A 20,286-nucleotide genomic window follows, 5' to 3' on the forward strand; every position below is an offset into this window, starting at 1 on the left:
AGCTAATATTCACATAATGTTATAAATAATTCATGGATCTCAATCTAATGAGCATGCAACTGTAAATGAGAAAAAATAATAAAAATCTTTATATAACAGTGTATCTGGTTGATGTAATGACTTTTTTTCTAGTGGTCAGCCCTTTCTTATTGAAATGCCTGCTAAAAAAGGAAGAGGTGTAGCAAATTTTCCAGGAAGGATGTTTAGTTAAATTCTAAAATAAAAGGAATTCCAGAAAAAATTTGTTGCTGTTTCCTCTTGCTCATGTTTTTTACTAATTTGTAATAGCAAAACATGACAAGAGAAACTGTCATACTTTCAGATCAAAAGAATTAAAATTTTCCTTTGGGCTCTGATATAAGTGTCAAAATGGCATTTGGTAATTTAGAAAATATTCAAGGTCTTTGAAATTCTGCTCTAATGTGTGTCTTACTAACCTCTAGAAAAACTACCTGTTTTGGCCATATAGCTTTGATGACGATCTGTATTCATTGCTTTTTTTCCTGTATTTCCACATCCAGTCCATTGTATTTTTATTCTAACTGTTCGTTGCTTTTGTTCATAAATTAAGTTCTAATTCAGAAAAGCTTTTCTTCATTTAAATACGTGGTTTTGTCTCTCACTTAGGAACTTCAGGTGTTTGAAGAGGTGTTTGAATGATTAACTAATAAATAAAATTGAACTCAATTACTGAAGGGACCATAAGACTGCTTTTCTGTGTGTGTTCACTGACAAGGAATTCTGCAAAGCAGAACTAGACTTAATGGAGCTCTCTGTTTCAGTCACTTACAAGCAAAACTTCCAGCGAAAGTATTACAGCTGTTGATCAGATTTTCTTCAAATATTCAGCACATTGGCAGGCAAGAATTCACAGAGCTGTTTTAGCATATTTATTATTGTTTCCAAATTGATAGCAATTTTCTAATGTCAAATTTGCATTGTTCTTTATGCTTTTAAACAGTCTGTGATACAGGAGCACTTACATGGAATTGAATTGAAGAAATAGGTAGTTTGAATAAAGAACTGAGAGTTGATGTGACGATACTTAAATATATTTAGGCTGCTACAAATATAATGCCTCTTTTTTTATTATTTTGCTCCATGACATCAGAGGTGGGTGTTGGTGTTATGGAGTAGAGATTGACTTCCTGCCAGTTCTGTTAGATTTTGTTGATGTGTGACAGAAGGCAGCAGTGGGGCAGTCTGAATAAGTGATGTCTGACATGGAAGTGTGTATGGAGGAAAGCTATGTCATTGAGTTCCTCCATGTGGAAAATATGGCACTCATTGACAGTCACCACATTCTGGGTGGTGAGGCACAGCTGTCACACCATGAAAAGAAGTGCATTTGATCAGGTCATCCATGCAGATCAGCAGATTACAGCCAGGAAACAACAGAGGGAGCTGCATATCAGCTTAAATGCACTCGAAATGATGGTGTCAATATTGAAATATGACAGTTTGTGCTAGGTGGGTGTCATGAGTACTCACAGGAATAAAAAGAACTCTGTACGCAAAGTTGTCAGGATCTACTGAGCCAAAACGATGCCGAAGGGTTCATTTTTCTTGATAACATCAGTACTGGTGGTGATACATGGTGTCACCACTCCAAGCTGGAGTCAGAATTGCCGTTCATGCAGTGGTGAAATGTGAATTCCATGTCTGAAAAAAAAGTTCAATATGCAGCCGTCAGGGGATAAAGAGATGTGCACTGTGTTTTAGGAAAGAAAAGAGGCGATTTGTCTTGATTTCCAGGAACTTGGATGAGCCATTGACTCTGACTGTTACATTATGATGCAAACTAAGTTGAGGAGTTGAACTTCCGGAGTGCGGCCAGAGAATATGACAACCTTTCCCTTGCAGTGCAATAATGTCAGGCCATTTACCATGGAGCCATATGACAGTCTTGGCTGGACTGTCCTAACACACCCACCTCATAGTCTGGATTTGGCACCTTCTGGCTTTGATTTGTGCAGGCCATTTAAAGATGGACTGTGTGACATTTTCTTAGCAATAATGCCATCATAGCATCTGTGAAACAGTAGATCATGTCTACTGGGGCAGATTTTTACAAGTATGGCATGCAGACTCTTGTTCATTGTGAAAATGCATGGCTAATAGTTTTGAAAAAGAATGTTTTGTAGCTGAGAATTTTCTCTATCAAAGAGCATTATTGTGCTCTTCATATCCATTGTGATTTTATGGAAATAAATAAGAGGCATTACTTTTGGAGTGGTCTTCATTCTTTGAGACACAGGAGAGTCTCAAATTTTGGATTTTTGGTGATTATATTGGTGGAAATTTCACCGTTTACTACTGGCGTGTGCCTTTTTTTTCCTAAAGGTGTTGCATGCTTTCACGTATCTTATTAGTTGCAGTGTTGTGGGAGATTTTGAGGGTATTAAGAAGAAATTAAGAAGTTCCTGCAGGATGATGCAGTGTGAATTCTCCTCTCCTGACTGTTAAGTATGGTTCGATTAGGCTGTACTCTGTGTCCCACATGGCTTGGTAGTTCAGAAACATATTCAATTATTTTATTCAAATGAGTGTAAAGAGAACTTCTTTTGTCGACTCCTTACCTTCTTCACATTTGTGCATCTGCATGGTTGGTTCTTGGCTGTCTCTGGGCTAACTCAGGAAGGAATTCCAGTCTTGACTTTAAATGTCTCTGTTTTATGAGTTTAAATAATATCTGTAGTATGCCTGACTGTAACTTGCAGATTTTGTGGTTCATAATAATGTTTTGCTTTGGAGCTGGTCCCCACATTTTTAGGACAGGAGCTGAAACCTCATATATTTTAATAGCAGTTAATATGTTATGCATATGATTGATTTTGCTGTGGTGCATTTTATGATCTGAGAAGCTCTTGGGTGCTAGCATGAATTTCAGAGATAGTGCTTAGCAATTCCCTGATAAATTTTTTCCATTTTATCCTTTTCCATCTTCACTGGTGTCATTAATTCAGAGAAATGAGGCAGTTGCTACCTTGAGTACATGGCTTCACTCAAATCAGCAGAACTTTGTATTTCATGCTGGAGCTTAATGTATCAAGTATATATCCTAGTTTATGACAGATAGATCTCTTCTTTGTCATAATCTAATACAATTTTATAACTTAAAAATCAAAGATTTGCTATTATTCACATTTTGTAACTGAGTTTTGAAGCACTGATGAAGTTCAAACTATGAACTTATTGCTTGTAAGCAGGAAGAATGAAGATACTTTTATCAAAATAAGATATTTCCTGGCTTCTGTTGATCCCCTTGCTTTAGTTGTCTCTAGGAAGTTTTTAATGACTTCTGGGGAGTATCCATAAAGATAATGAACATTAATAGAATGTTGCTTAGAAAGTGCAGAGGTACAGAACACAGAGTTGTCATGCCTTTCCTGCTTCCTAATTTCCAACATACCATTTCAGAGGCAGAATAGTTTAACTGAGTTAGAATGAGCAAAACAAAATAGTATTTATCTGGTCAGATAACTTTAAAATCCAGTACAGTAAACAAATTTCCATACACAGTAGTTCTACAGTAGTTCTGCAGAATTTCTTCTAAGACAAAGCAGGATGAATTATAATTCACCCTTGTGATTATGTGATGCAAATTTTAATGTTAATGATTTTTGTTATTACTCTACATAAACAAATTTTTCAAATAGTTTTTTTTTTAATGTGACCTGGGGCTTTTAGATAAAAGCACATTGTGGAAGCTGGTTTTTTTTTTCCAGAAGGGAAAGACGGAGGTGTATCTTCTCCTTAGTCTACAATTTCCTTTCTTTTCTCTCTCTTGTTCATACTATGACAAATTCTGTGCTCATGAACCCATGAGTTAATACTGCCTCACTAATAAGTGACTTTTTTTTCTCATCTGGCTTCATATATTACACCGTCCCTAAGCTGCTCTTTATTTGGTGCTTGTTAGCAATGCAGAAGTAGGTCAGTCATGCTGACTTACATTGCATTGCTCACAAATTGTATTTTTAATATGTGCAGGCAGAGGAATTGACAATCTGATCTTAATATTCTTTCTTACCAAGCTTTAAATTATTCCCTATTTTGTAAGGTTTTGACTGCAAAATGCAACATCACTAATCAGTATTAGAAGTCTTTTGCATTTTGAATGATTAAAGTTTCAAGCTTTTCTTGTGTAAGGACTAACAGTATTATACTGTAAACAAGAACATTTGAAACATTTTCAGGTTTATTCTTAAATTTAATCTTTTCTTTAAGATTAGGATGCATATAGAGAAGTTCCAAAAGCTTTCCTCTTCCTGAATCTGAAGGTGGTTTTACATCATTGTTTAATCTTAAAAAAGTTCCCACAGTGCTGCCACCACAATACTATCCTTTTTTTCTTCTTTCCAATGACTGTCTTACCTCCACACTCTCCTTGTCCCTCTTTCTTTGTCTCTTTCATTTTTTTTCTCTCTCTCAGAAGAGTCACAGACATTCACAAAACTGTGGATCTTGTTGAAGTTATTTGAAAAGGGCAAAGGGTTGCCAGTGATCAAAGCAGTAGTAGTGTCTTAGAGGTTACAAGAATCAATAGTGAGACTCTGGGTTCTGTATTGTGTTTTGAATAATGATGAGAAGGATTGCATGGTTTCAAAGGGAAGATGCTACTTGGAGGTGATTGAACTTCTGGGGCTTCTGTAGTTTCCGTAAGGTTCACATAAGCACCCAATGTTTAGGAAAGCATTCAGGTAACATAATACAAATGTACAACTTAAGCTACAGATTTTATTTTACATTCTTTCAGCATGTTATTCAAAACATGCTGCACCACTTAATGAGCATTTGGTAGCAGAGCACTAAAATGGTAACTTTTGGGTGCTTATCTGAACTAGATTTATATTTGAACCTTCCGGAGTTCACCCTTAATATATAATCAGCCTTCTAGTTTTGAGTGTCTCAACATTAGAATTTCAGCAGTGAGGCTGGAAATACTCTGGGCTGATACTTTTCAGATCTGAATTGTAAGCTATAATTTAAGCAAATCATTTTTATGCTGTGTTTTAGCAAATGCTCATCAAGGGGTGCAGCATATGGTAGATGAAATAAACTATAGAAACATAAAATTCTGATTAACTTTTTAAAACTTTATGAAAAAAACGAGTCCCTAGATTTCTGGAATTTAATATGCAATTTAAGTATGAGTGCCCCGAATTATCATAGTTTAGTATGCATTGTAAATGTATTTTCTATCTTATTTTTTTTTTACTTAAGGGCCAAACTGCTAACTTCTGTTGGAGGCTTAGTGTTGAATATTAAAAACTGAACAGCACAGCAAGTTGACCTTTGCTCATATTACTGAGTTTTCGTTGTGCTGTATTGTTACCATTTATTATAATTAATTAGGATGCTTAGATGTTACATAATTTGCAATGCTTATATGTAACTCTGCATGACACAAGAGAAAGAGGCTCCATCATTGATAACACTTAGGCAAAAGGAAGATAATTTGATTTGCTGTTTTTTTTCTCTAGATGGGTTCAGCTTTGTTTAATTTACTGCAAATACAAGCATCCGAATTCCAAACTGAAGTCATGGAGCCCTAAGATACACCGTTACAGGTTGTCATCTATCTTGTCTTGATCTTGTGAGAGGCCTCAGCTTCAGTTTATGTTTCCTGGATTTTTAGAACATTTTCCCTTGTTTCCTTTACAAATGAATAACTACTGAATACACACATGGAGTCTGACTTCGAGATCATTGGTGAATTGTCAGATTATGCTTCTTTTTGTTAGTTATAGTAAAATATTCACACAATTTAATGTTCACAAAAGATCTGTTAATCTCATCTTATTTCCACCAACAAAGAAAAGGCTACCCTAAAAAGCCATCACCTTACATTCGTGGGTGAGTGTGTACTTGTGCATGTGTGAGGAAAAGCAGTATTCTTTCTACAATGATTTTTTGGCCTGACCTTTCTGGGTTTCTCATAGGTTTTTCAGCCTGATTTACTAATAACAGCTGCTTAGAGATATTACGGATATGGTAGTAGTAATAAGGAAATACCTCAAATCAGTAGTTATAAATTTGAGGCAGAATGAGGTAGAGGGTTGATAGGAAGTACAGAAAATGTTGTGCACCTTGGTGAGATTTTCTTTCTGTTCAAAATTAGCTGAAAATAAAGAAGACATAGCCATAAACATAATGAACATGGTATGATAGTACTCCCATTTAATGGAATAAGACCAGAGATTAATTTTGCCATTTATTTTCAGATCTCTTGTTTTTAAATCACTATTCATGTCATTTTTAATTTCATATACAAGGTGATAGAAAATGTACTTTAAATTCTACTCTATCTCTTAACTGCAATGCACTTGGGGAAATTGAATAACCTTTTAAATAAATATACAGTTTCTATCAAAAGAAATTGCAGAAATGTGTTCTTCACTTCCTTGTTTTAGTATAACTTTATTCTGCAAGTTGATACATTATGTTATTTTAGTTTACAAGTCCTCTATATTTAACATAGTTTTCCTTAAGGAAATCAGGATCTTAAGGTACTGAATGTCTGACCCTGAACAGAACTCCTTTCTGATTTAAGCAGTGGTTTTTGCTTAAGTATTAGTAGTGTGATACAGGCTGTATTCAGTTTGAATTCCTTTCTGTTTGCCTTTGGAGATTTGCTGAGAAAAACTCGAGCTGAAATTAAGGACTGAGTAAGGACTAACAGAGCATGTCGGCAATAGCGTCTAGCTGTGATAGTGTTTCTCATACTGTCTCCTGAAATAACTTAGGAAAAAGGAAAACATTTTCCTTGTTTTATGAAGTAGGGAGGTGAGAGAAAATTGTTTAAATCATTTTGCAAACACATAATTACTAAAATAATTCTGAATGCTGTGTCCATTACTTCACTAATTTCAACTGATTATTTACTTGGATTTTAAATGTCTGGGAGTATTTGTTAAATATTCTCCTTTTTGGAGGTGTTAGCCTGATGATGAAATACATGTTTTAATTATTACTTCCTTTGCTGTGCTAATATATGGATGGTGTATTTGTGTAGGTATATCACAAGTGAAATTCTGCATGTAAAAACCAGAGCCCAAACCAGCATTCTGGATTCAAACCACCCCGAAACATAGAAGTTTTCAAAATACAGATAGTTGTCCAAATTCAATTTTTTTTCTTCTATCTGTGTTGAACTGGTTGAAATCTTCATGTCCTAATGCACTTCAATTTTTGATATTCTGAACATTGATCCACACTTCTTAAAGTCAACACAGGTATTAATTTAAACCAGTGATCTTGATTTGTTTAAAAATGAGTACAGGATAATGAATCACAAGTACAGCCATTGCAGTCTGACACTTTTAGTTACAGTGTGACAATCCAAGTCATGCACAGAGCAGATGAGCAATTAAATTGCAAAAAAGTAAGACATTATCACAAGAGCACCTGACAACATATGTGAAAGGAACTTCTTTTGAATTCTCACTTTGAAATGTATACTGGATTTAAGTTTAGATTCTTGGTTGATTTAGATTTGGTTTTGATTTAGTGTTGAATTTTGAAACAATTTAAAGCTTATAAAATTCATCATCAAAAGAATTATTGGAAAAAAAAATTGTGATATTTTCTGTGATTTCCTTGTTTGATTTTTAGAGTGTATTTGTGATTGTATGTCTCAGTCTGAAGAAGTTACAACTGTAGTGGCAAAAGCATTTTATTCAGAGGTTTAAGTAAATACTTACCATGTTTTAATTTCTTCAGTGAAAAATAAATTCAACTTTGGAAAGCAGGTAGTTCTTCATTGGCAGCAGGTATGATTTTACCTGGGACCATATTTCTAATAAGAGGCTCAAGAATATCTCTTCTCATACATTTTCATAGAGCCACTCACCAAATGATGCATAATTTAATGTAACTAATTGTCTTTGGCCAAATTGTCAAATGTTCGGTGGAATTTCTCCATCATTACTGATTACTCATAATTTTAGTTCTAGGATGGTATATTTTTAATTGATTTTTTAAAAGATGGCTTGCTTCTACCAGTCATGAAAGTAAATGCACAGTATATTTATATCTTATAAGAGTGACACCACCTGATTTTAAATTTAGAAAATAATTTTCAAGAGAAGCTTGTACTTTTTAACGGTTGTTGTGGCTACCAGGTAACAATATTTAAAACCATTTCTGTATGCAGTACAATGCAAGAAACATGAATCTTAGGGAAAATCTTAACAGTTGTTCCGAATGAGGTTCACAGAAAAGGCTAGATGCCAGTTACTCATTACGTCAGACAAGCAGTAAATTTGTGGAGGATCTAGATGGGAGGCTAGTAAACTTATTTTACTCATACCATGTTTTCATTTTTGCTCTTTGTACCAGGATTCAGCATAATAACCAATACAGGAATTATTTTGGGATATAATTTTAAGCAGATGTTTAATGTAATAGTAATGACTATCACAAGGTGATTTTGAAGATGTGAATATCTTTCAATTTTTCAGAAATACTTTGAAATAGAAAATATCTATAAGCAGGTTGTTAAGCCCTATGGAGATCTCAAAAGGAATATAACAAAAATTATCATGCAAAAATTATCGGTTACTATAAAAGCAAGTAATTTCTAATTCTCTTCTACATATATAGCTCAAGAGAAGGGCAATTGAAGTGCCCATGGAGATTTCCCAAGTCATTAGCCAATTTTGAGTTGTGCTCTCACTGTGAATTTCAACCTCACATATTTAATTATGCATCTGTAATGTCAATAGAACTTGACTTAATTTAAATGAGTAAATGCACAGAAACAAATGAGAAAATACTGTAGGAGAAAAGACTCCTGGAAAAATTGTTTAATGCTGGCGATGGAGGAAATCTGAAAGGCTAAATTATTTATGAAATACCAGCCACAAGTCTAAAATACTTAAAGGAAATATTTTAATATTGTAAATATGTACTGTTCTAACATATGTTCCAGAAAAGGATTGCAAGTAATCCAAGCTTAGAAACCTTTAAGTTTAAGCTGAAGGAAACAAATCTTGCTGGTTCATGTTTAAACATTGACATTATCTTTCCTTTTACCATGATCTTTTAAGTCAGATGATGTTAGTAATGGAGACACCACAGCAAGTTTTTTTGCAGTAGTGCTTTTACAACAGCACTAAAATGTAAATATAAAGTAAATATGTTTCTTAGATGAAACTGCTGTGACAAAACACTATGTGCATAGTGGCTGAGGAAAATCACATTTTTATTTTCTACAGCTTGATGCTTCCAGAATTTTTGTGGCATAATATTTGTATTTAGAATATGGTGACAATTAAATTGCTACAGAGTATTTTAAAACCCCCTAGACATATTTCTCCAGCCAAACCGTTGCAGTATGTTCAAAACAAAGTCTTGTGTACGTGTTCATATGAAGACTTGAAGCAATTTTAGTCTGTTACTCTGATCAACTTGCTTCTGCCTTCTTTCCTAGGAAGTGTGTAGAGAGCTCTGGTGTCTCAGCAAAAGTAACCGCTGTGTTACCAATAGTATTCCAGCAGCTGAAGGTACTCTTTGCCAAACAGGAAGCATTGAAAAGGGGGTGAGTACAAGTAACTTACTGTTTGAAGAGGTCATTTATTGTTTGGGGATTACAAGAAGAAAAACTAGAAAATTAGAGGTCATTTATTGTTTGGGGATTACAAGAAGAAAAACTAGAAAATTAAAGTCCTAACGTTCAAGTAAGAGTTTAAAAAAGGAGAGATCTGAATACATTAGCATTCTAATGTTATTGCTGTGCGGAAGTTATTTAACAGTTTTTTATATATATGTAATACAACTTAAATAATTTTATTTCCTGAATTTAAAACAAAATAAAACAAACAATTGCACAGTCTCTCTTTATTTTCTGGGTTATTTCTGTAAAACCTCTGTCTTTTAATCTTTATGAAATATTACAGAACTTTAGCAAGAGAGTTGTTACAATAGTAGGTCTTTCATAGACTCTGAAAATGTGTAAAAGATTTAGAGCCTGAATTCTGTTATTCTCATAGGAGATAAAAGAGTCTTAATTCCTTCAGACACTAGGTGAACCATAGAAGCATATAGAAAAAATGCTTGTCTTACTAAAAGTGGTTTCTGAAAGTCCGTATTTCCCAGTGACCAACCTGTTCTGACTTTGAATTATTTAATATTGCATAACTATGTAGCTTTGAAGAGCTTTGCTCTTCTACTTAACAGAAAATTACCAAAAGTCAGTGTTTTTTGTTGCAACAGATAAGTCTAATACTATTGTGTATCTCTGAACATATGAGTTTTGATTTTCAAACACTGAATATGTTTCAGTAGTTTCAGACAAAATTCTGAAAATAAATTTTAAATAAAGAATAGTAATGGAGTTTTTCTCAATTGCAAGGGAAAATCTATATAGATTTCAGAGGAGTGAAAAATAATTTGATCTTTAATTTACAGGTTTTGTACTGGAAAAAAAAGTTACTTCCATTTGCCAGCTCCCAAGATAATAAAACTTTTATGCAAGTTTTTGCAAAATGATGACAGCTTATTATATCAAACAGTTTCTAGTATCTTTTTGAGTGTTGCTGTGTCTGTCATTAAGATTTACTGCTCCAGATTGGATTTTTTCCTAACAACGACTGCTATTATCTGTTCTCTGTTCTGATTCTTGCCGTGCTAGCTAAGCTAGTTTCAACAAAGATTACACTGCATTTTGACTTGCAATCAGATGTTTAAATAGAATGAAAGCTTTTGGGCAGCTGTCACAGTTTATTAATCCTTGCTGATGGTTTCCTTCAGGGCCCATGACCTAGCACCATTGTGATGACTTTTCCATGCTGAGTTTGGAAATATTGGTAAACCATGTTAAATACATTCATTGAAGGGGTCATTTTAAAAAATAGAGTTAGCCAATGAAAATAGAGAGACCTTCACGTTTTACTGAAAATGTTACCTTTTATTAGAGTAATAGAAAATGCGAGGAGCCTTATTCTTAAATCAACAGTCTAGGTTTATTTTGGAACCAGCACTGCTTGTCAGCTACAAGGAGCAATTTACCTCAATTTATATTTTTCAAGCCATTTAAACTACAGTGGAGAAGTCAAGACACTTTAAGACAGTTACTGTGTCCATTTACCAGAGGCTCCAATCAATTAGTTCTCTACAAAACATGTCCAGTACCTTCTCTTTTTAGATTTTAGGGAGAAGTGTGGGTATCAGTATTATTGTACTAAGCTAAACTGTTAGTGCAGGCAATTGCAGCTATGTACTTCGAAAGTTCCTGTAAATTAATAGTTCCTGTTAGCAAATAAGCAGAAAACACAGATCTTTCCAACTATGTAGTTTCTCTTCACCACATGCTAAGGAGAAAATAATAGGTTGCAATAACACTTTATTATTATTATAATAGTAACATTTATATGGCAGTCACGCCTAAAGGCCACAACCAAATTAGGCCCTATTTTGCTGGGCTCTGTCCAAATAGATAATAAATGACATTCCCTGTTCTAAAGATGGAGCAAGATCCCAGAGTACTTTATTGTATTTAGACGATTAATTTCTGCTTTTAGTTACTCTGATGTAAATTCTGCATAAATACTAACTCAAGGCAAAATGTGATCATTTGATGATGGAGTGTGCATTAATAGCTTATTGGCAGACCTAGGAGGGATTTCTAGAGTAAAAATTGCCTAACACTGTATTATAATCCTTATTGTAGTTGCTTATATAAATGTGCCAAACTTTAACTCTTTGTGTTGAAATGCAGTCAATGTCTGCATAAGACTGAGGATTTTTAGACCTTTTTCCATAAATTATTCAATTGTTTCTGCATAAAAGGAGATAGAATAGTGTTATTCAGCTGTTTCTGCATAAAAGGAGATAGAATAGTGTGAGGGCTTTTTTGCTGCTGACAGACCATCTGTTCTGTAACACCTTCAAGCCTTGGTGAAGGGGTTCATACATTGGTTGGGTTCAAAAAGGTATACTTTTCCCAAATCTTGCAGTAATTTTTCAAGAATAGATGGAGCTTCTCTCTGGTCTCACATCATTGTATAAACCCTTTCTAAGCACGTAAACAAGGGGCACATGAGCAAAATGAGAAAACACAGTGTACTGAAAGAAGTTTGAATATTTGGAGTATGTAGATATAAATTCAAGTTATTACTGGACATCGGTTTTCCATGAAAAAAAAAATTGTAGAAATTAGTGGTTGAAAATCCATTGCTTTTGCTGAGATGACAAGCATAAATTGAATTCACCTTTTTTCTTCCTATGTTTGTAAAATGATATAAATTTTCCTCTGTATCACAGTGTTTGCTCTATGAGTTTTTGAGAAGCATGCTGTTATAAAATATCTAAAATTCTTACAGAAGTGGTCAGATTTTTTTGTAACATATTTTCTTTCACCATTAATGATCTCTATAAAAAGAATCCCAGACTGCTCATATTATCCAGAGTTGCAATCTTGTGCACATTCAGTTTGTTTTGAAATGCATCACTACTGTCTCTCTGCATTTCTGAGGAATTGAAAGTTCCTTCTCTAGTGGGAGAGGAGAATTAACTTTTCAGCTTTAAACCTTCAATAAAAGATTGCATTTCTCAAATAGCTGTCACTTCCTCCATTTTTTTATATATATATTTTTTTCAAAAACTGTTCACTCTGTAGTCCTTTCCTCATCATTACATTATTAGAAATAATGCAAATTTTTGGACATTTTGAATTAATTAGATGGAGATTCAGTATCAGCTGAGAGACAAATTTTCACTAGAAAATGTGCAAGAGACATCAAAATGCATGGTAGGTCTTCAGATTTAACTTCAGTAGAAGAGAAAAACCAGCACTGAAGGAGTTTTTACAGAGGACTTTGGAAATATAGAAGAAGGAAATACTAGGAAAGCAGAGAACAGTATGAAGAACAGGGGTTCTATACAAGTTTGGGGAAATGTAAAATGCAGGTAAAATGCAGCAGCCTCTTGTGTTGAGCCATAATAGCACTGAATTGGGTTATTTGCATTTTTTCTTTTTGTACATGTGTGGAATGGATTTGGGTTTTATTTATTCTTTTATTTATAAATCTTGTTTTGGAAATGTTTATATTATTTCTATAATGTATTTTTAGTCTAAATTGTTAACTTACATTTTTACTCTTAGAAACATTCTAATTTTTAGCATTTGACCTTCGTATTAGATAACTATTTATGTACTCCTGTGGCTTCTGTAACAAAATACTGCAAAGTGATTATTGTCTTCTAGTTAATGAAATGATTATCACTTAGTTTGTCACTGTAATGAGGAGAGACAGAAAACTTAGTTCACATGAATTAACTTTATTTTCCATTCCACAGTTATTGTAGAACACCGTCATTTCAGAAAGTATATATTTACTAAATGAACTGCTTTATGTGTTAGACTGGCACTCAGTGACAGTCTTGATTTTAAAAGCTACTCCATATTAAGAGTATTTTCCTCTGCTAGATGCCTGCTTATTGGCAGAAGGTTGTAAGTCTCTAAGTTGTAAATTTAGAACTGCAAGAAGAAGAAACCCTTTCTTGCTCAGAACAGCTCTATGAAACCTCATGTCCTTCTTTTTTTTTTCTTCTTTTTTTCTTTTGCTGTTGTTTTCTTGTTGTTGTTGTTTGTTTTTTCTAAAGAAATATGATTTGAGACTGGCTGATAGCTAAACGTCCCACCAATTTTTTGCTCATTCCTCCACATCAGGACTAGGGAGAGAATCAGAAAGGTAAAAGTGAGAAAAACTCATCTGTTGAGATTAAGGCAGTTTACAAAGTGAAAAAAAAAAAGAACAACACAAACACAGGAGATGCAGAGGCAATCAGTCACTCATCACCTCCTATCAGCAGATCAATGCCCAGCCAGCCTCTAAGTAATAACTGCCTTGGAAGTACCCCAGCAGTGTTATTGCTGAGCATGATGCCAGTTTAATTGTTGAATATGATATTCTAGGCTTTACGGGATATCCTTTTGCCAGTTCAGGTCAGCTGTCCTGTCCCTGTCCATATCCAGTCTATTACTTAGAGGGGCAAAGTGAGAAACAGAAAGCTTTGAGGCCGTGAGGCACTGGTCAGTAAACAGTGCTTTCAACACTGTTTGGTCACAGGTCTAAAATACAGCACCATCTAGGCTGAGATGAAAAGATGATCTGATAGAAAAGGCAATTTTGAACCTGAGATTTCAAATATTCCACTTTGTACACTTTGTGAGGACACTTAAATGCTGGGTTTTTTTTTTCATTTTTAGAGGTAGAGAAAGAGGTTTATAAACAGAAATATGCTGGATTGTAGCAGCTATTCTTCAAAACATGTTCAAGAACAACATATAAAAAGAAATAAATATAAATATAAAAAATATATATCTATAGCATATATTATACAATTTATATGATATATAATATATAAAAATATATCATATAAATATATATTATAGTATATAATATAATGGCAGTTAAAATCTATTGAGAGAAAAAAGGATGATGTGGCTAGAAAAATAATGTTAGTTTTCACTTTTATTAATGTTAAATGGTAGCATGTATGCAAAGCTGCTTTGTAACTAGTTGCATTTGCTGATGATGAGTTACACATTTCATTATTAGCGTATTAGGTGTACATTCATAGGCTTTGATATGCTTGACAATTAAAGTACTTTCTATTCAAAGAGAAATTTCTAATGGAAACCTAAAATTTTTAATTAATTTTCATTGACTAACACTGTATAATCCTTCTTAATATCAAACCTTAATTATTATTATTATTATTTTCTGAATTGTGACTGCAGATTAAATTGTATTTTCACCTGGTATCATGCAAATCCAAATTAATTCAAGTCTGTTGCAGTGGCTACATTTAATTTTTTTCAATTTCAATTCATTTAATTTTATTCAATTCCATACTATTGGGGCTGAGGTGACTTTAGGTGAGCTTTAGGATGAGAAGAGAAAACTTGGTTTTGCTGTACCAGTTAAACTCCACACAGAATCTTTTCATGCTGTTGTTTCATGGTCTGAACACAGATACATGTCTTTCACTGTGTTTTCTATGTGTGTCTCAGTGCATTCTTTCAGATTCAGATTTCTGATATTGGGCACAGAAGGTTTTTTTTTTTCTGAACAGCATCAATATTATGTCTGTTATGTTACTTCAAGGCAGTTAAAGAACAGATGATCACCTTTTGGAATTGAAATGTGCAGATTTGGGACATTGTACACTTGAGTCCATGTTCTATTCTGTTGCTGGATGTAATAATGGCAGTAATGAATCAACTAATTGAACTGTTTTAGATTTTCTGTGCTACACTAGAATATGGATCAAACTGTGATTTATTGGTTATTTCTGAATTGTTTAATAAGGTCGCTGACTTAGGAAGTGATGAACTTACTTTCACAAGTACCATTTTATTTGAATTCACGGACATTTTTTATGACCAATTTAAGTAACAATATTGCAAAGTTTCAGTTTGCATGAAAAAAGTACGTTGTTCATTCTGCTGCTAAACAAATGAGCAGTTACAGTGATTTTTCTGTACCATGTCTCATGCCTTGGCACTGGTTTTGTTATGTCTGTAGCATTAAATATAGGAAGTACTACAACAGATTCTTCTTCTATTGTAGCTTTGTCCAGATACTTTTTTATGTCTGTAGCATTAAATATAGGAAGTACTACAACAGATTCTTCTTCTATTGTAGCTTTGTCCAGATACTTTTTTAAAATGTAGGGAAATACTTTCTCGAATTACTATTGGGGAAAGTCTTTCATTTTGCATAATGCAGCCCCTGCATGAATTGTTAATTGGAGCTTGCTCTTTTAAATTAACTTCAGAAAGGACTCTTACTGTCTAAACTTAATACAGCCTCTACTTGATGGTTCCCTTATTCTGAAACATTAGCAAGGATGTATCATGGAAAAAGAAATTATTCTTCTTTAAGTTTGCTTAAACTTCTGTTGTGTGTTTAGGACTTATAATTTAGAGTTTAGTGAAGACAATTAACACATCACACATGCCCTTACCAGTGTCTAAACATTGCTAGATTAAGTAAAATATTAGTCTTGCTATCTGTTCAGAGAACGCTGATGCCTATAATTGGTCATTATCTGACCCTGGTATTTTTCTGTCGTGATAACTGTCAGCCTGAATGTTAATTTTGTTTGCTTGTTTTTGGTGAAATCTTTCAGTGGTGCTATCAGGGAGAGTGCGTTCCTTTTGGCACTTGGCCCCAGAGCATAGATGGGGACTGGGGTCCGTGGTCAATATGGGGAGAGTGCAGCAGGACCTGCGGTGGAGGAGTCTCCTCATCAATAAGACACTGTGACAGTCCAGCGTAAGTAGCTAAAGTAAGCTGGAGCCAACAAAAAGACACAGTTGGAATTTATTCAAAACTGTGGTTTCACATGTTATCTGTAAAAATGTTTTGCTGGTTTGCCAGCATTTGTCTTCGAAATAGCAGACAGAAACAGTTAAACAGGAGAAGCTCACTTGGCATAGCTTTAACATTTTTTAATTTACCTATTATGTATGTAGTATATAGATTGCTGGAATTATATTTAGTAGTGACTAGAACAATTTTATTTTTCAAAATTCCTTTTATACACAATATATTTAAATTATGAAATAAGTTTATTTTTTCATTATCCATACCATCTCTGGTATTAGTCTAGAATATAAATAAATATTGCCAGTTACTTATTAAAAAAGCAACACTGTTTCCAAGATTCTGCATTCAGTGATTTACATATAATCTGTAATTAGTAATATTGCTGAGCTTACAGTACATTTATGTTCTGTCACATTCAACACTTAGCTTTGACTTCCCACTGACTCTTAAAACAATTGAGCTACTTCTCTCCTTGCCACCACTCCCTATTGGTCCATTTATTCTCTCTCAAGAGGGGGCACCTTCTCCACTACAGCTTGGTCTGTTCTGTATATCACCTCGTAGTAGCATCTGTCTGCTTCCCAATGTCCTGAGCACTGTTGCAGAGGTGGTTTGTCAGGTAAGTGCTTTTATCTGTCACTAGTGCTTCTCAGATGAGGAATGCTTACTTATTTTCATTGCTGTTCTTGCTGAATGAGTCACTTCTTTTTTCTGTTTTTCCTTGTCCTGCTTGGGTTATTTCATTATAGCTATAGTTACCTGTAGTAGCTTTTTTACTCAGTACTTTGTTCTTGTCATGACCTCTACTTGCACTACCTCTATCCTACCAGCTACATGTTTGCTAGCTTTTAAGACAACTTTTTCTTGAAAGCATCATGTTTTTTTTCATGAAAGCCCTTCTGTGACTCTGTCATTCCAGTCTTACCTTCTCCTCTTAGTATACTTAAAGTTCTTCATTTGTTGTACCCAAATTTTGTAACCAAGGCTGTGCTTCAGCTTCAATGATCTGTAAGACAAGGCACCATGATGTAATATTACTGCTATTTAAAGTGATCTTTTTACTTTCTGCCATTATCTGTTACTATCAGTCAAATCTGGAATATACCACTACTTGCTGAATAGATTAAAAATTATATATATAGGTAACATGTCAGACTTTATTACTGGGAGAACAATAAACTAAGCACATAATCTTTTTCACAGCGCTATGTAAAAACAGTAGTGAAATGTTTGCGTGAAGCATAATTAAAGATTTTTAGCTCTCCTATCTTCATGTGTATCTATTACGTTTAAAGATAATTAGCAGCGTTGCAAGCATACACAATTTTTAAAAAATTATTATTCCAATGCCCACATTAGGAAAAATTTCCCTTTCATTCATTGGGATTCCTGGTTAAATACCTGTAACATGAAAATAGTATTGATTTACTGTTTAGTTAACTGAAAATTCTTCTTTTCCTTTATTATAAAACAGACATCAAGTGTTTTTAGTTTCTACTCTCAAGTTATGAGCCAAAGATCTGATGGCTAATTAATCTTTCACTAAAGTTGATGATAATTATTATTTGACCTCTGTTGAAGATAGATAAGGTACTTGAACAATCTAGGAATTTAAGAGCATTTTAGAACAGTCGTAATCACACCAGCTTACTCTGGTGTTTCTTTAGATTTAATACTACTTAATTCAAATCAGAATCAGATTCTTGAAAATGTAGTTTTTGCTATGACTCCAGTATTTAGCAGGCAGTCTCTTCATTTTGTTATTTCTTAGGGAGTGATATGAAAATGTGGGTAGGTTGTTTACGCACAGACACACACAAAAGCAGTACCTTTTTAATATGTTCAGATTACAATTACACTGTATTGCTTGAAATCCTTACAAACTAGATGAATACTGTGAATGAAGATTTTAAGCACTCAGTACTATTTTGCATCTGCTGTCATACAAGTCAGTGCAACAATTCTTATTAAGAAAAATATTTTAAAATCTTGCCTTAAAAATTTAATGTCAGTTATTTTTACATTATATAGTTTATGAGGGCTGCTCTGGTACAAATGCATCCCTTTTTATTATATTAGCCCATGCTGTCAGATGCAGATGCTGGTGGTATGGCAGTAAAGGTTTTACCTTCCCACCAGTATTTCATTCCATGTTGTTGCCGTGTGAGAGATGGCAGCAGAGAGGCAGTCTGACAAAGTGGCATCTGTCGTGGAAGTGCATATGAAGCAAAGGTGTGACACTGAATTTCTCCATTCTATCCATGTGGAAAAAATAGCCCCTACAGACATTCATCAGCAGTTTGAAAAATGAGTAACTAAGGGTGATGACTGTGTTGAAAAACAGTGTTTGAAAAAAAGTGTTTCGTAGGTAAAAACTTGCTCTCTCGGGCTGTGTTATTGCACACTTTTTATCTGTTGTTGCTTCCATGGAAATAAAGGGAGGCATTTCTTTCAGAGCAACCTAAGTATATCTTAGGTACTTACATTTATGCTTATAATATAAATCTCACGAACATGTGTTTATGCTGAAACATAAACTAAGACATAAAACATCTTTTTCCAGGCCTTCAGGTGGAGGCAAATATTGTCTTGGAGAAAGGAAGAGATATCGCTCCTGCAACACTGATGTAAGTAAATTTTGTTCCTTTGTAGAGCAACTTGTCTGTTCTTAATTTCATCAGAAACAGATGCATTTATGCATTTTTTTTCCAGTTCACAAAAGCTGTGAATTTAGCACTTCATTGGCAAGCATTTCTGTTGGGCACCTCTATACAGTGGACACCCTACAAGCTCTGCTGTATGTCGAGATCCCTGTCTCAAGGGGTTCCCAACTAATTCATTCATTACTAAGACCTAAAGCAAATTCAAGATGAGCATTCAGGTTTAAGATGAACTAGGAGCATAGGAAGTTCCATTATACATTAAGCTCAAGTTCTGTCTAGCCTAGCATCTCTCAATGGTAGGTAATAATTAGTGTTTAGGGAAAAATTACAAAATCATAGGAGCCAAGTGTGACATTTCCTTCCTCAGAAGTTTCCAAAAGCTGGGTATTGAAAGACTTCTTGAACCTCTCGTGTTATCTGTATATTGTTTAACTTTCACAAATTGGACTATCCTCAGCTATCCCTCTACTTCTAAACCTGCTTTTTATATCCATATAACTTTCAGTGTTTACAGTTCTCTTTGATAATCTGTGAAAATGTATTTCTTCCAGTATAAGTGCATTGTTTTGCCATCAGGAATCCATTGGTTCTTGTGTTATCAGAATGATCATGCAGTTTTGGTTCAACCCACCAAGTAAAGAGCTAACACTAAGGAAGGAGGTAGGGCAGGGTGCAAATCCTTAAAATCAAATTATTAACAAAAATTATAAATTCAAATAAGTTAAAAATTGAACACAATTGAATGACAGAAGTAGATAATAAAGCAATTCACTAGTAGTTTTTTTAAGTTAGTAGCAGTACAAACAAAAAGCGAGCTTCCATAATTTTTTAGCTTCAAATTCAAGTTGGTTTTCTTCTCAGAATAAGAAACATAACAGTGGGAGAATCCATGTATATATGGTGTATATAACACTGTTATTTCAGCTTTTCATCTTCGGCTATATTTCACAAAAAAAAATACAATAATTAGCATTGTTTCCTTTAAAATACCTTGATATTATGATCACTATTAATTTTCATGTGTTATCTCTGCATACATGAGATTTTCCCATGAGATTTATTCTCATTGTTCAACTGTATTACAAATTTTCAGATTCAAAAGCAGTTTCATACTCTATATCACAGGTTCTCTGTTCACATATCCAAGAGGTGTGCTAGATGTTTTTACCATAGTGTTGTAAGAGTGTCTAAAACTCAACTTCTTGTCCAGTATATGAGTTGTAAATCTTTTCCAGTCCAACTGCCCTCCAAATTACACTGTTAGGAAAACCTGACTGTCT

At 34.0% G+C, this 20,286-nt stretch overlaps 1 protein-coding gene across 1 annotated transcript in view; it reads left to right on the forward strand.

The window, feature by feature from the left end:
* ADAMTS6 (ADAM metallopeptidase with thrombospondin type 1 motif 6) overlaps window positions 1-20,286 on the forward strand; it is a gene marked incomplete at both ends in the record, with an annotated part of 144,844 nt that overhangs the window by 80,649 nt on the left and 43,909 nt on the right. Inside the window, 3 exons of the mRNA XM_079548422.1 lie at window positions 9,437-9,544; window positions 16,144-16,289; window positions 18,907-18,970. Of these exons, the coding sequence (XP_079404548.1) occupies window positions 9,437-9,544; window positions 16,144-16,289; window positions 18,907-18,970 (318 nt within the window). The remainder of the gene's footprint in view (window positions 1-9,436; window positions 9,545-16,143; window positions 16,290-18,906; window positions 18,971-20,286) is intronic.

Source organism: Tetrao urogallus (assembly GCF_951394365.1).
Source record: "Tetrao urogallus genome assembly, chromosome: Z".
NCBI classification, from domain to species: domain Eukaryota; kingdom Metazoa; phylum Chordata; class Aves; order Galliformes; family Phasianidae; genus Tetrao; species Tetrao urogallus.